General features: G+C 44.5%; 2 protein-coding genes across 3 annotated transcripts; one reads left to right on the top strand and one right to left on the bottom strand.

Annotated features, from left to right (window-relative positions):
- The first annotated feature begins 135 nt into the window (after window positions 1–135).
- On the top strand, window positions 136–7,548 carry mbd4 (methyl-CpG binding domain protein 4). Its single transcript, XM_017409746.3, has 7 exons — window positions 136–494; window positions 1,091–1,833; window positions 3,607–3,672; window positions 3,784–3,918; window positions 3,993–4,142; window positions 4,972–5,075; window positions 5,170–7,548. Exons 1-7 carry the CDS (start codon window positions 376–378, stop codon window positions 5,242–5,244), a joined length of 1,392 nt encoding a protein of 463 aa, XP_017265235.1. The 5' UTR covers window positions 136–375; the 3' UTR covers window positions 5,245–7,548.
- Window positions 7,325–13,309, bottom strand: LOC108232142 (protein disulfide isomerase Creld1). Of its 2 annotated transcripts, none has more exons than XM_037977163.1 (11): window positions 13,040–13,309; window positions 11,134–11,266; window positions 10,963–11,045; window positions 10,718–10,828; window positions 10,531–10,622; window positions 10,196–10,375; window positions 9,999–10,094; window positions 9,814–9,897; window positions 9,459–9,554; window positions 9,226–9,366; window positions 7,325–8,573 (listed from the first exon to the last, which is right to left on the bottom strand). In XM_037977163.1, the coding sequence occupies exons 2-11, from the start codon at window positions 11,248–11,250 to the stop codon at window positions 8,353–8,355; spliced, it is 1,221 nt and encodes a 406-aa protein (XP_037833091.1). In that variant the 5' UTR covers window positions 11,251–11,266; window positions 13,040–13,309; the 3' UTR covers window positions 7,325–8,352. The 2 variants fall into 2 exon arrangements, with proteins under 2 accessions (XP_037833091.1, XP_017265236.1); XM_017409747.2 differs by having other exon boundaries at window positions 13,036–13,308.
- Between the last annotated feature and the right edge of the window lie 420 nt (window positions 13,310–13,729).

The raw sequence follows: 13,729 nt of genomic DNA, 5'->3' as shown, positions 1-13,729 counted from the left end.
AATTTGATCACTCTGACAGATGACCCAATGTTATTTTCAACATTTAAGAAATAAACTCCTCCCCCTCGCCGATCGAGAGCACCGCTCTAACACGGGTGAACAAAAGGAGCGAACCCACTTCCGGCGGACAGAAGGAGCGGAGTTCCGCTCCGATGTTGACATCAGGAAACAAATGAGCTCCGTATCAGAATCACTACGTTCATTTTAGTCGGTATTTTTTTTGCTTTGCTGCCAGTTCGGTTTGCTGTCATGTGGTGCCCTATGTCTGTTGTTACTTTAGGTTGCAAAAAAACAAAACTTTGTCCACAGCTGAACTGAACTACACCAGTCAAAGGCCATCCTAGCTGTGAAAATGAGCTGGAGACCTGCGAAGACATGAGTGTCCAAAGTCCCAAAGAGCTGCGGGACACTTCGATGCCCCATGGGTGGATGAGAGAGGTGAGGCAGCGAAAAGCAGGCAAGACAGCAGGACGATTGGATGTGTACATAACAAGGTAAATAAGCTTTCTTCTCAACTCTGTTGACACATATTAATCAAAGCATTCCTTGAGGGGATGCATGTCGCCCGCCGCATTTCGTGCCAGACCTTTAGATTCACCTCGTCTTATAAAGACTGACTTATCTGGTAGTGCTTGAATGACTCTGAGCTACTACCACGCCAAGTCTGAGCTCAACATCTGTCAGACTGACAGAGTTAAAATCATTCTTTGTGTTGGCATTTGGCGATTTGCTAACAGACAGACAGAGTTGACGCCAGCAGTTAATGCCAAATTTCTGAGCAAAAATAACATACGATGTGTAGTGCTCTGAGAATGTGTTAGGTTTGACGCTCAGCTACTACCACACCAAATTTTAGCTTAATATCTGCAAAATTGGCTGAGTTATAGCTGTTCTTTTGGTAGCCATCTTGAACTAGTTGTAGATGTACACCCAGCAATTACTTTCTAAAAGTCTCATTAAAGTCCGTCCAGTCGTTCATGAGATATTTTGCTAACGGCCACAGACAAACGGACATGGGTATTGTTTTCGGGCGGCGGGCGATACGAACAGAACATCAGTGCCTCACAGATTTTCTTTTCTGCTGTGTCAGTCCCACAGGGCAGAGGTTTCGATCGAGATCTTCCCTGCATGCCTTTCTCTTAAAAAGTGGCGAAGAGAACTTGGACATAAACCTCTTTGATTTCGCCCCACCCAAAGACGAGTGCACTAGCAGCTCCCGGACCCACCGTTCACAGGAGAGCCAGAGGAGACGGAGGAGAAAGCAAGCAGGAGACGGACAGCAGGAGAAGACGTGCGAAAAGCTGCTATCTGCCCCAAACAAACCTAAGAGGAACCGTGCTAAAACCAAACAAGTGAGGGCTGAGGAGGAGGCTTTCAACACCAGTGATCATGTGCCAGATGTGACTACGTGCAGACTACAAGTTTGCGAGGACAAAAGTGACGGGAGCTGTTCGCCAGCTGCAGCAGCTGGTTCAGCAGAGGATGTGCGGAGGAGCCGTCGTCAGAGGGTGGGGCTGCTGAGGGCCAAGCTCCTCAGGCTGGCTCCCTCCAGTCACCGACAAGACACTTTCCTCGTTCAGAGAGACGCACAGGCAGACTCGCAGCCTTCGGTCCCGGCTCTGGGTGCCGCCGCTGAGAGCGAGAATGAAGGTGGGAACGCGTCGGACACAGATGTTCCACAGATTCACAGCGAAGGTGACAACAAGTCTAATTCTGAAGTGACGGAGGATGCTGACAGTCACAGGGAGGAGGAGAAGGAGAAGGAGGAGGAGGAGGTGTTGTTACCTGACAGCTATGCTGGGAGCTGCAAACCAGTAAGAGAATCCCAGAATAGTAAGTCTTATCCACACCGCCTGACAGATTAAAAAGTTTTTGTGTTTTTTTAATGTATTGTGTTTATTTCAGTTAGTTTTGAGCTTTCCTACTGCGCCTAAATGCAGCACAGTTTTATATTACATTCCAAGTCCCTCTGTGTTCAAGTAGCGCTCAGATTTTCCAGCTATTAATAGATGATTAACACCACCTTTGAAATATATATATAGTCTGTGTGCGTGTGTGTCTGTTACCAAAATATCTCATGAACCACTGGATTAGTTTTAATGAAACTTTCAGGAAATAATTTCTGGATGGACGTCTGCAGCCGATTAACTTTTGGAGACACCTCAATTCAAGATGGTCGTCACAGCTAACAGACTTTAGAAAGCACAAAAATGGCTACAAACCTGTCAATTTGACAGATATTGCGCTAAAATTTGAGGTGGTAGTAGCTGAGAGTCATCCCCAACACATATTCTGAGCAGGAGATCTGGGGAAAATAGAGGAGTTTCAGGAGTCTGAGGAAGCACAGATCTGTCAAAAAACATATTAGTCTAATACTGAGGTCAAAACAGGACTCTAACTTCTGTATTCTGTCAATTTTGGCTTCAGAAGCAGGTCCTACAAATTGCACTTTGGACTCTTTCCAAGCAAACATGCGTAACGGCTCACCTCTTTGAGCAGCCAGTCAAATATAATATTTTTCAAAGCAAAATAAAAATGAAACAAAACAAGGTTTTTTTTTCTTTTTGACATCTGTAGCGCTTATTATTGCGGCAGCTGTACCGCGCACGGAGGCTGGAAAGATCGGGAATGCGTGAAGGTCAGAATTGTAATTGGATTTATATATGTTTGACCTTTACGCCTTTAAGCAGCGCTGTATAAAAATGGTCCGGGCCGTGCAGTAAATAAAGCCAGGGGCTCAGAAATCATTCAGGACAGTCAGGACAGTCTCTGGGAGCCGCTGCCGCTGCTCCCAGAGACATCGTTTGCCACAAAGTGCAGCACTGGAGTAAACTGGCTGCGCTCCCAATCAGTAAATCTGTTAAGCACTTTGTCGCACCTAAGCAAGGTGAAAGGAGCGTACGAAGGCGCCGACCGTTTACGCCATCCATCACGCAAGAAGCGAGCCGTAAATCAACTCTGCGGACGAGAAACGCGGGCTGAGTACTGTGGGCAACGCGCTCGTCTACGGTGGGGTGTGGGGCCGACAGCCGTGAGTTCGTGTTGCAGCTTCCTCTGGAGGGAAAACAGATGTGAGGTCCTGAACGGCGAGAACTCAGGATGTAATCGGCGAAAGGTGCAGAAGCCCACATCTTTAATGGGACAGAGGTGCTCATGTCATGGATGACGTGTTTATGGCTGAAGGTATTATATATGTGCTGGGAAAATGTCCTTTCAGCAGGACAGTGCCAGACCTTATTCTGAATAACTGGACTGCAGTCCAGGTTAGTCTCCTGCTGAAATGCGTAGACGCAGGTACGGCTTTCACCGATGAGGTGAGAGGGAGAGGAGGATGCTCATATGTTAATTTATTACCTGCAGACTTAAATGCATGTCACCCGTCGGCTCACACACCCAAAACAAAGATCAGTCAGATGACTACCGAGCGATCGTCGCTCCATAATAAATACTATAAATCTGACTAATAAAGAAACCTTTAAAAATCCTCTTTTTTTTTTTTTTTTGTTTTAGTGCTCGTGTCTGTTAAAGTTTCAAATTGTCTAACCAAGATTTACGTTTACGTTGCGTATTAGAAAACCTTTGTGAATAGGTGCCTTCTGTTTATAGAGTCCAAGAGGTTGGAAAACAAAAGGAGAACGAGCCCTTATTTCAGCCGGAAACCCCTCAAGGATGGTAAAGTTCATTTTGGTATCAGAAATGTGCACATCCTACACATGCCAGTGTCTGAGAAAATGCAACGGTTGCGTGTGGTTTCAGACAGATGTGTTTGCTGTGTCCGCTCAGGTCTCAGCCCACCCAGAAGGAAAGCCTTCAGGAAGTGGACACCCCCTCGCTCTCCCTTCAACCTGGTGCAGGAAACCCTTTTCCATGACCCCTGGAAGCTCCTGGTGGCCACCATTTTCCTGAACAAGACAAGCGGTAGGATCCCGCGGAAAACACATTCCAGTCCTCCGGGCGTCGCTTATAAAACCGGCGGCGAACCTTTCGTGCAGGTAGGATGGCCATTCCAGTGCTGTGGCGGTTCTTTGAGCGGTACCGGTCTGCGGAGGTGGCCAGGGAGGCCGACTGGAAGCCCATGTCTGAACTCATGAAGCCCCTCGGCCTGTATGAGCTGCGAGCCAAAACCATCATCCGCTTCTCAGGTGAATACGTTTGTGTGTTACCGGATTACGGCGTCCAGTTTTGAATGCTGGAGAGACTGTTGTCGCCCGCCGCCTCTGTTTGTGTGAGTGTTAGCAAAATATCTTGTGAACCACCGGACAGATTTTAGTGAGACTTTTGCAATGTAATCACTGGATGAACATCGACGACTGGTTAACTTTTGGACTCAATCCGGTTCAAGATGGCCGCCACAGCTGAGCGACCTTAGCAAACACAGAAATGACTAGAACTCTGTCGTTTTCACAGAGACTGAGCTCAAATTTGTTGTGGCAGTCGCCGAGATTCCTCCCCAACACATACGCTGAGTGCTTACTGATCGTTCAAGAACTGTTTTCAAAGCTTTGCAATTAACTGTTGGAGTCAACTCTGTCAGTCTGTTAGCAAAATATCTCATGAACAAGTGGACAGATTTTATTGAAACTCTCAGAATGTAAGCACTGGATGTACATCTAAAACTCATTAATGTTTGAAGTCAGCCTAATTCAAGATGGCTGCCAGAGCTCATCGATACGAGCTAACGCAAAAATGACTCTAACTCTGTCAGGTTTACAGATATTGAGCTAATATTTGGTGTGGTAGTAGCTGAGAACCATCCTTGACGCATTACGAGCACTAATCCATCTTGCGAGATGGAGAAGATTACGTATAAAGTTGTTTTCAAGGTTCGACCAAAACGGCCTCGACTCCATCCCTTCAGGCGGCGGATGATATGCATTCCTTCAAGGGATGCTAGGCTTAATATGTTATTCGTCAGAATTCATCTGCATCAGTGGCGGGAGCAAACGTCATCTCTCTTTTCCTCCTGTTCAGACGAATATCTCAACAAACAGTGGCGTTACCCCATCGAGCTGCACGGCATCGGCAAATACGGCAACGACTCCTACAGGATCTTCTGTGTCGACGAGTGGAGACAGGTGACTTTTCACTGTTTACCAGGGATTAAATCTTTTTTTTTTCCTGTTGAACTGAAGCTAAATCTGACATGTTGTTCTTATTTTGATGTTGAAGGTGAAACCTGATGATCACATGTTAAACAAGTATCACGCCTGGCTGTGGGAGAACCACGAAACCCTGGGAGTCTGACCAGTCCAGGGAGGATTTTATCTCTGATTATGAAGCATGAAAAATCAGCCGTATCATAAGCTCTGAGGCTATCTAACTGTGGTGCGTCAGGATAATGATGAATTTGTCGTTTTTAAACTCGAAGTTTCTTCGAAATTATGCAGTGATGTTTTAAAGGTGGCTCCTCGTTTAGGATGTTTTACTTCCTGTTCAATAAAATGTTCCAAGTGGTTTAAAAGTTGGAGTAATTTGCGAGCGCGTCGTTCTGTCATTCTTCTGTCTCGTTGGAGCACAACGTCTGGAAATGAACTATCTGTAGCTGGTTTGTCCGTTGTCACAGGCTAATGAGCTTTCCTTTTAAAAGCCACTGATGCATGGCCACTCAGTGCAGCAGCTTTCCTTTTATTGGAGGAGGTGGGGGGGAGGTGGGGTAACCTGATTCCCAAGGCGACCGTTGCCGCTGCATAACAGAGTGAAAGCACTTGTCAGGGTTTAATCTATAACCAGTGCCTTTGCAGATCCGAGGGATTTTGTTTCGCGTTTAGACTTGATTTATTCCAAAGTGGACTGTAGCTTTAAGATGATATACCGAGAGTTTAGAGCTCGAAGACAACATCTCCAACAACGAGATGAGACTACGTAGGGGGAAAAAAAAGATTTTGATTTCTTTTATTTGTAGTTGTTTGTTTTGGTTTTATAAGTATGCTGACTGAGCCCTTGGCGCCCAACTCTGGCCCCTGAACCACCAGAGGGCGCTGATCGTGCACAGAAGAGAACATCACAGGTTGGAACAGCTCAACAATCTTACTGTCCATTACTTGTTATGGACGTATATTAATGCAATGTGCAGAAAATAATCTCTGGCTGAGTAACCTTTAGATTAACCTGATTACCCTACAACTGATTAACATATAGAGCTGCCAGACAACATAAAAATAGCTACAACACAGCCAGTTTTAAAGATATTGAGCTAAAGTTTGATGGTCATTCACAACACACACTCTGTGCATGAGACTGTTCATAATATTATTTTCAACATTTGACCAGAACGACTACAGCGCCATCATTTCCCATCATAAGATGATTTTAGTTTACAAGTCTGGCATGAAAGGACAATTTTTGCCCTTTCTTTTAAGAGTTCAGATTAAAGCCGTTGATGTGTTGTGAGGATTTACGTGTCAGGTGTGGAGAAAACCTTTTTTTGGGACTAAACCTCAGCTTCATATCCTGATCTGTTGAGGCTTTATGCATCGTTTTAGTGACAAAGAGGAAAAAAAATAGTATTTTTTGTCTTTGCAGGAAGGCAACACAAGAGCAGTCAAAGAGTCAGATGGAGGAGGAGAGTGCAGAGCTGAAGCTGAGAGGTCCACCACCTTGCCCTGTTCAGTAACAGGGAGAAGATTCAGCACAGCAAAGCAACGACAGAGAGGAGGACTGGCCCTCATACACTAATGCATTCAGCATTACAGCTTATTGTGTCCTGAACCATGCTCCCAAGCTGCAAGAAAGAGAGCTGCTGCGGTTTACCTTGTCCCTTCTCGGTTGTTTGTGTGCTTTTTTTTTCTCTTATGTGCATAGCTAATGGAGCAGGAGCTGGAGGACCGGAGCGCTAACACGTTCCCAGGAGGCCCAGAGGGAGAGAGAGCTGCTGCGCCTCAAACCCATTAACTGGAGTGGAACGCTGAAACAGTCTGGGCCTCTTAGCGAAGTCCGAATTGACGATACGGGCCTCTCGCACGGAGTAAGAGCGAGACAATGCCCAGCTGATCGGATCTATGCGGTTCAAGTGGTTCTAAAACGATATCTGTATGTGCGACGGAAAGAGCCGGCTCTCATTACAAACAGGAAGTGTTAAAATCACAAAGGAGACCTGAAAGCCGCTTCAAATTTCCCACTTCTACCCTGACATTAAACATTTAGCATAACAGACACATTATTAGGTAATAAAGAAGCTTGAAAAGAATTTTAAATGAATGTTAAACTAGCCGAAGACCAGCATTTTCTGAGCACTTTTAGTATAAATGTGGATAGTCGTTACCATCACAGACTTCTCTGCAAGTCCATCAGAATGTGAGCTTAAAAAATGACGTTAAAAACCATATAAAGAGTGGTAAATGTAGTTTATTTCAAAGCAAACTTTGGAGGATGATTTCACACCATGATATGGGGGAAAAAATAATAAGATGGATGGCTATAATGTGATGACTCTGTTTGTTAGAACAACTAAAAGTCTGTGCCAATAATGCATACGGAAACAAGGATAAACAACAAAATATGATAAACATTCACAAACATAAATAATGCCTTTCAGAAAAAAAAAAAAAAGACAATCTAGATTACAGCTGAATCCCTCAATAAGCATTAAAAATAGTGATCCGCCGGTTAAAAAAGTGAAGCCTTTCATGCTAAAAGTAAACAATAAATTAAAACAGTGCATTACCTTTCATTTGAAATATTATCATCATGCGTCATCACTGGAAAAAAATAAATAAAACACATTCAAGTAGGAGGAGGTAAAGAGTCATTCTGTGGAAATAAATAATCGTCCCAGAACTTGATTTGGGATCGTTGTGAATCACATGCCCACAGCTAGAACCTGAAATGTACCCTGACACGGTCAAAAACCCCACTTCCTGTCTGAAATGAGGAGAAAATCTCAGCTTTATGTCACTGACATGGTTAAAAAAAAACAAAACGTATGGATGACTGAAGGTTTCCACTGTGCAGAAGAAAACATCTTTTCTTGACATCCAGATGCATGTTAGAATTTGATAATAAATGCCAGCTGGGGTCTTCATGTCACCTGTGTTCCCAACAAAGTCAGGGGAACAAACGAAGTTCGGCTCCTTCATATCAGTGCAGTACTGCTTTCTGATTCTTCTTAAAGAATCACGTCGCCTTAATCTTCCAGTTCTCCCTTTTTCTTGCATAATTCTATTCATTAACGTAAACGAGCCAAATTCTTTTAAAACAACTCTACAATCGCAAGGAGATCCCTGCAAGGCCGGCACTGAAAAGGCAGCTTCCTGCCCCCCCCCCTCCCACACCCCCACCCAGCTGAGTCTCTTCCACCTCGACTGGCTGTCACTCCCAGTTCCCTTGTTTTGTTAGATCGCGGCCGCAGCCAGTCTAACGTCCCTTCAGAAACCCGTCCAGCATGTAGTCCCCCTTCTCTGTCAGCCAGTAGCCAGCCATGGCGGCCACTCCGCCGATGAAAATGGCCGTGAAGACCATGTCGCCTTTGGCGGCGAGGGTGGCGAGGACGCAGATCACGACCCCGAAGAACATCTGCTGCAGCACAAGGACCTCGTCGTCGGTCATGTCATCGAACAGTCCTTTGTTTGGATCGACTGGGGGGGGTGAAAAGAAACGAAAGCTGATTTCTTCTTCTGTCTTCAGATCTTTAAGACTTACTACTGATGGGATCAGTGAGTCCTTTTGTCTTATTCTGTCAAGCATCAACCTTAAATCTGTTCAACACTGCTGCGGGTTCAGGTTTATGAGTCGAGCTTTCTGGTGCTAACAACGCCTTGAAACTTGATTTGAGCGTCCAGAATGCCCAAAATGAGACGCATCTTAGGAAATCTGATCGAAACGCATACGTTCACAGATTGCGTGTGTGGACTAACTTCCTGTTTTGGTTCATTTTTGTTCAAACATAAAAGAAACCTAAACTCAGCTGTTGTCCAAGGTGTTTTTTTCAGGCTGTGCTGACATGTTTTAAATAAGCTGGATAATGTTTAGTCTTGATATTTCACATTTCAGTCACTTATCTCGGTCTATCTAACAACTGGAAAAAAATATATAAATGCAAAAGGTGTCATCTGCAGTTCCTTTGTATGAAAGGTAAAAGTAAAAAGAATGATTTATAAGCAAACAGTTCACAAAAAACTCAGATAAAATATCATAAAACTTATTATAACAGTCATTTTTTTGAGGAAAAAAAACATGATGTACTGTGGAACTATTTTTTAAATAACTAAAAGGATTTTTTTTTCTTACCAGGAGGCTTATTCTCCACACAAATGCTGTCTCTTCTGATAAACCCGTCAGCGCAGTCACAGTGGAAGGAGCCCTCCTCGTTGATGCAGGCCTCGTTGAGTCCCGGGCACGCGATTGCACGTTCACTACACTCATCTATATCTGTGCGGGAAGACAAAGGGTCCCAGTTTCAAAACGCCGTAGGGAGAGGAGTGAGACGTGAAAATGTAGTAGCTAAGTTAGTATTTTCTTACCAAGACACTTGGCTCCTTTCAGTCTGTAGCCACGTGCACATTTCTTACAGCGGGCGGGACCACTGCCCATACAGCCCACACATGCCTGGTCACAGCCTGCATGCAAAAGGAAAAATAACCAATGTTGTGACACTGTTCACTAGAAACGGAAAGCTGCAACAATGTGTCACAATGTGGGAAATAATCTGCAGCTTATGAGGTTCATGTTTTTCCATACTTGGTGGTTTCTTTGTTTTTTCTACAAGGAAAAATAAACTAAATCTGTGAAGACCAAGCAGCAACGCCGAGAAGCTCTCACATCTAAAGCCGTCTCCACACACATACGCAAAGCCTTTGGAATAACAAAGGATCAAACCTCTGCATTCGTACGACCCATCCAAGTTGTGACAGTAGGTGTTGGAGGGACAGCGAGCCAGCTCTGTACCGCACTCGTCAATGTCTAGGAGACGCACGGGGGAAGTCAGACAACACGCATCCGTCCAGAACTGGACACAAAATCATTACGATGTGACAAATTTTGACCTCTGAAGCCACACTCACCCACGCACTTGTTGTCATGAAGGATCCAGCCGGGTTTGCAGTCCAGGCACTTGTAGTCCTGCGGCCCCGTGCACTTCTTGCAGGAGTGGTAGCAAGCTGCAGAGGAGCAGAGCCGTGAATACAGGGAGAAGGTAGAATCCTGATGACCCGAGGGTTAATTTGACAACGGCGGGAACGGCTGTCTGACAGTGAAGCACCTGCGCACGCTCCGGAGCTGTCATTGGAGCTCTTCTCTCTGTAGTAGCCATCGGCACAGCTCTGGCACAGATGGCCCGAGTATCCCGGATCACAGACGCACTCACCATCTCCTAGGCGAGTGCCCTCCCCCTCGCATCGACCCAGACCTCCACACACACCTCCAGGTCCAGATGGACACTCTGCATTGGATTCACACGCTTGTCTTTAAACCAAAGCTTTAAATTATCGTAACAATTATTATCACTTGGGAATCAGACACTGAAAGAACGGTAAAAGATTAGACAAAGATGAAGATATTCTCTATGCTGACATCAGGTAATGTGCTTCCTCAGACCTTTGCATTCAGGTCCAAAGTGTCCAGGTGGACAACAGAGTCTCAGCTCCTCTATGCAGAGCCATTCAAAAAGGTCTGGTGCCTCCTGCTGCCTTTAAGACAAGGAAAGTCAGTCATAAAGTTAAAAAAATATACAATAACAGATTCAAAACAAAACAGTGAGGTTCACATTTATCATATTTCGTACCTGTGGAACCACCAGGTCTCCACTTGGTCCTCGATCTGCTCCAGCAACTGGTTACAATCAAAATCTGTTTTCTCACAAGCAGCTTCAACTATCTCTAAGAGCCGAGTCTCACTGGAACAAAAAGCCAATAATCAGAGGTGTAAAACAGCAGCCACATCACAGAATTATGCTGCCTCACGGCACTAAAAACAAACGTCTGTGATAGAGTCAGACAAAAACCCGAGTCACGAAACACCTGGTCTTACCTGCGTGCGTACTTGGCCAGCTTCTCTTCCTCCCACGCAGTGTTTCCTCCTCCGAAGTTCTTGTTCGCCGTTCTCTCTAAACCCTTTCGAGAGGGGAATTTTACGTTTCTGAAGTTTAAAAAAGCCACAGCTCAGACCAGAGGAACAAAAGCTGGTGGGTAAGTGCAGTACCTTAAGGAAACTTTCAGTGAGTTTTCTGCAGGTTTGGCATGGTGCTGTCTGGACTTTGACCACAGAGAGCTCTGAGAGAAGCACCAGAGCTGGCAGGAAAGGCCAGGCCCACCACATGATCCTTCGGAGGACACTGAGACATAACAACACACAGAATTACCGGTTAAGAGGAACTAAATACAAGTATTCAACTAGTGCACTTCGGTGCCATTATGAGGTATCTGCATTTTTTAAGAAAACTTGTTTTGTATCTGAAAAAAGGAGTGCAATTTTTTCTTTGCAGGGATCTGTTAGGGGTAACTTCACCAGAGCCAGAGACTCACAGAGACTGAACAAACACAACAAAAGCCAAATAGTTCTGAAGCCTGCTGAAGCCTCCTCTGGAGCCTCTGGAATTGACAGGAGACAGAAAATGTTGCAAAAGCTGCTCCACACACCGGACAACAACACACATCCTGTGCACAACACATCAATAAACCAATGAAGTGTGTTCAGTCAGAGGCTTCCCCCGTCCACTGCAACAAGGACTCAGACAGAGGAGCAGTCTTCCTCATGCATTTTCGTTGAATTCATAAGATGCAGTGCATGATGTCCAATATGGATATATTCCAATAAATGATATATACAGAACTGCACCTTTTACCCCAGGTAACGATCTGAATATTTTCTTCATCACTGCAACTGCAATAAATATCCAACAACAATCCCAACCTCAAGCTGAACCAGATTCTTAGGAACTACTTTTGTAACGATTAAAATGAGCTTTTTGTCACTTTCTTTAGCATCTTCTCTACCGAGTGTAGAAAACCATGAAAAGAAAATCTCTGAAATCATTTTTTTAATAAAAACTGCATCAGCGAAGTGATTAATTTCTATAGCCTCACTGAAGGTGCAATTACACATGCAGTGCTACTTAAGTGTTTAAAATCATTCTCGATTTCTTTATGTTTTTGCTTCAAATGAGCCCTACTTACTTGTGATCTTTTACAGTTGTCATCGATTTGTTTCTGATCTCATTTTCAGTAGAGACTATGTATCTGACTGTGACAAAATTGTGCTTAAAAAATAAGAAAACTGGGGAGGTGGAGGACAAAAGGAGATGTGTCGGGCATAAAAAGTATCTGAAAGTCACATCTTTAAAAATCGGGGAGCAAGATTTTCATCAAAGACCTGACATGAAGCGTTGTCCCTCACTTGATCATCTATTTTACTTTATGTCAAGTTTTCAGCTAATAGCTCACCTTGTTGGTGCTAAAATAATGTTTTATGTGACAAACTGTGTTGTCTTTGGTATTCTAAATAGATAAATGGAAACAAATTGTGTCCTATTTAACATGGGTCCTTTGCTGAGATGAACGCTGATTCATCCTTTTTGTTGCCTGGGTTATTTAATTATATGACTTAACGACAATGGCAAAACACGCTCCTCTGGAAAAGGTCAGATGATGGGCTGAAAAAGATAAAGAAACAAAAAGAGCTAACCCCACAGAAAGAAACGAGGGATGACTCAAGACTTTTTGCATAACGCTGTAGTTCAGATTTCTAATTTTTTAATGTGGATTAAATTCAAAGCATGACTAAAACACTCCTTTAGGTACAGCTCAGACGCCTCTGTTTATTAATCTAGCTGTGAAGCAGGCAGATTAGCCTGGTTTAGATGCTCCATCCTCGCTGTTAGCATAGTTAGCTCAGCTTCAGCACCACAGACAGCAGCTGGCTAAGGTCAACAGCTAGCCGCTCGCTTTAAGCTAACCTTGTCCACAAAGTCTGCTCTTTTCGCGATGCAGCTCTCTCTAAACTCGGCGCCTTTACGACACTAACGACACTGTATCACTTCAGTGAGCTTTTTCCACTGTAAGAAATTAGCTTCGCCGCGCAGCTTCGGTGATGCCCTGCTCTTACCCACGGGTAATAAACCTCCACGTCCGCTTCCCCACCGACGGGTTGTCTGATTCCCAGCTGGCTCGCGGTCACGCCACACCGGACAGAGCTTCACATTTTGGGCAGGTACTTCCAGCTCACCCACCACAGAGCAGCTAGCTGACGGTGGGAGTGCTCACACACAGGGTTGCTTAGCCGCAGCGGGACTGGAAGAGACCCCCCTCAGCCTGTCGGTATGAATGAGTGACCAGCTTCCAGCTCAGCTCTGTTTTCTACGGAGCAGCTTCCACTCAGGACATGACCCCGCCCTAGTGTCGCTGGGGTTCCCCGATCAGCCAATCACTGATCGACGCTTCCGTGACGTCATCTTGGTACCTACCAAAACAAAGCACAAGGACTAAAAGACCAATGTTTTGTTTTTCTTATATTTGAATGCATTTACATACCTTCTTACTTTTACTTAACTTTTACTTACATTTACTTACTCTTACTTAACTGTCTGCACACTAAGTAGTGCATATGTGCAGACTACTCTGTTAAAGATTAAGGGACAAAATACCTACCATAACAAGAAAATTATAAACAAATGAAGCTGATTTTTTAAGTTAACACAGGGGTCTGGAGCCACATGAGGCCTTTCAGCTCCTCCCAGGTGGCTCCTTGTAAGACTGACCAAAAATTACAAAAAAAAAATCCATCTGAATAAAGGTTAAAT

Source organism: Kryptolebias marmoratus, linkage group LG8 (genome assembly GCF_001649575.2).
Source record: "Kryptolebias marmoratus isolate JLee-2015 linkage group LG8, ASM164957v2, whole genome shotgun sequence".
Lineage (NCBI taxonomy): Eukaryota > Metazoa > Chordata > Actinopteri > Cyprinodontiformes > Rivulidae > Kryptolebias > Kryptolebias marmoratus.
This window is presented reverse-complemented; position numbering and strand designations above follow the sequence as displayed.

What these genes read in the sequence shown, in the direction of transcription:
- mbd4 (XM_017409746.3), top strand. Translation starts at nt 376, where the DNA reads ATGAGTGTCCAAAGTCCCAAAGAGCTGCGGGACACTTCGATGCCCCAT. An exon ending in AACCATCATCCGCTTCTCAG is followed by an intron (nt 4,143 to 4,971) that starts GTGAATACGTTT and finishes CCTCCTGTTCAG; the next exon opens with ACGAATATCTCAACAAACAG. An exon ending in GTGTCGACGAGTGGAGACAG is followed by an intron (nt 5,076 to 5,169) that starts GTGACTTTTCAC and finishes TTGATGTTGAAG; the next exon opens with GTGAAACCTGATGATCACAT.
- LOC108232142 (XM_037977163.1), bottom strand. Translation starts at nt 11,250, where the DNA reads ATGTGGTGGGCCTGGCCTTTCCTGCCAGCTCTGGTGCTTCTCTCAGAG. An exon ending in TCACTGAAAGTTTCCTTAAG is followed by an intron (nt 11,046 to 11,133) that starts GTACTGCACTTA and finishes CCCTCTCGAAAG; the next exon opens with GGTTTAGAGAGAACGGCGAA. An exon ending in TGTGGAGAATAAGCCTCCTG is followed by an intron (nt 8,574 to 9,225) that starts GTAAGAAAAAAA and finishes CACCCCCCCCAG; the next exon opens with TCGATCCAAACAAAGGACTG.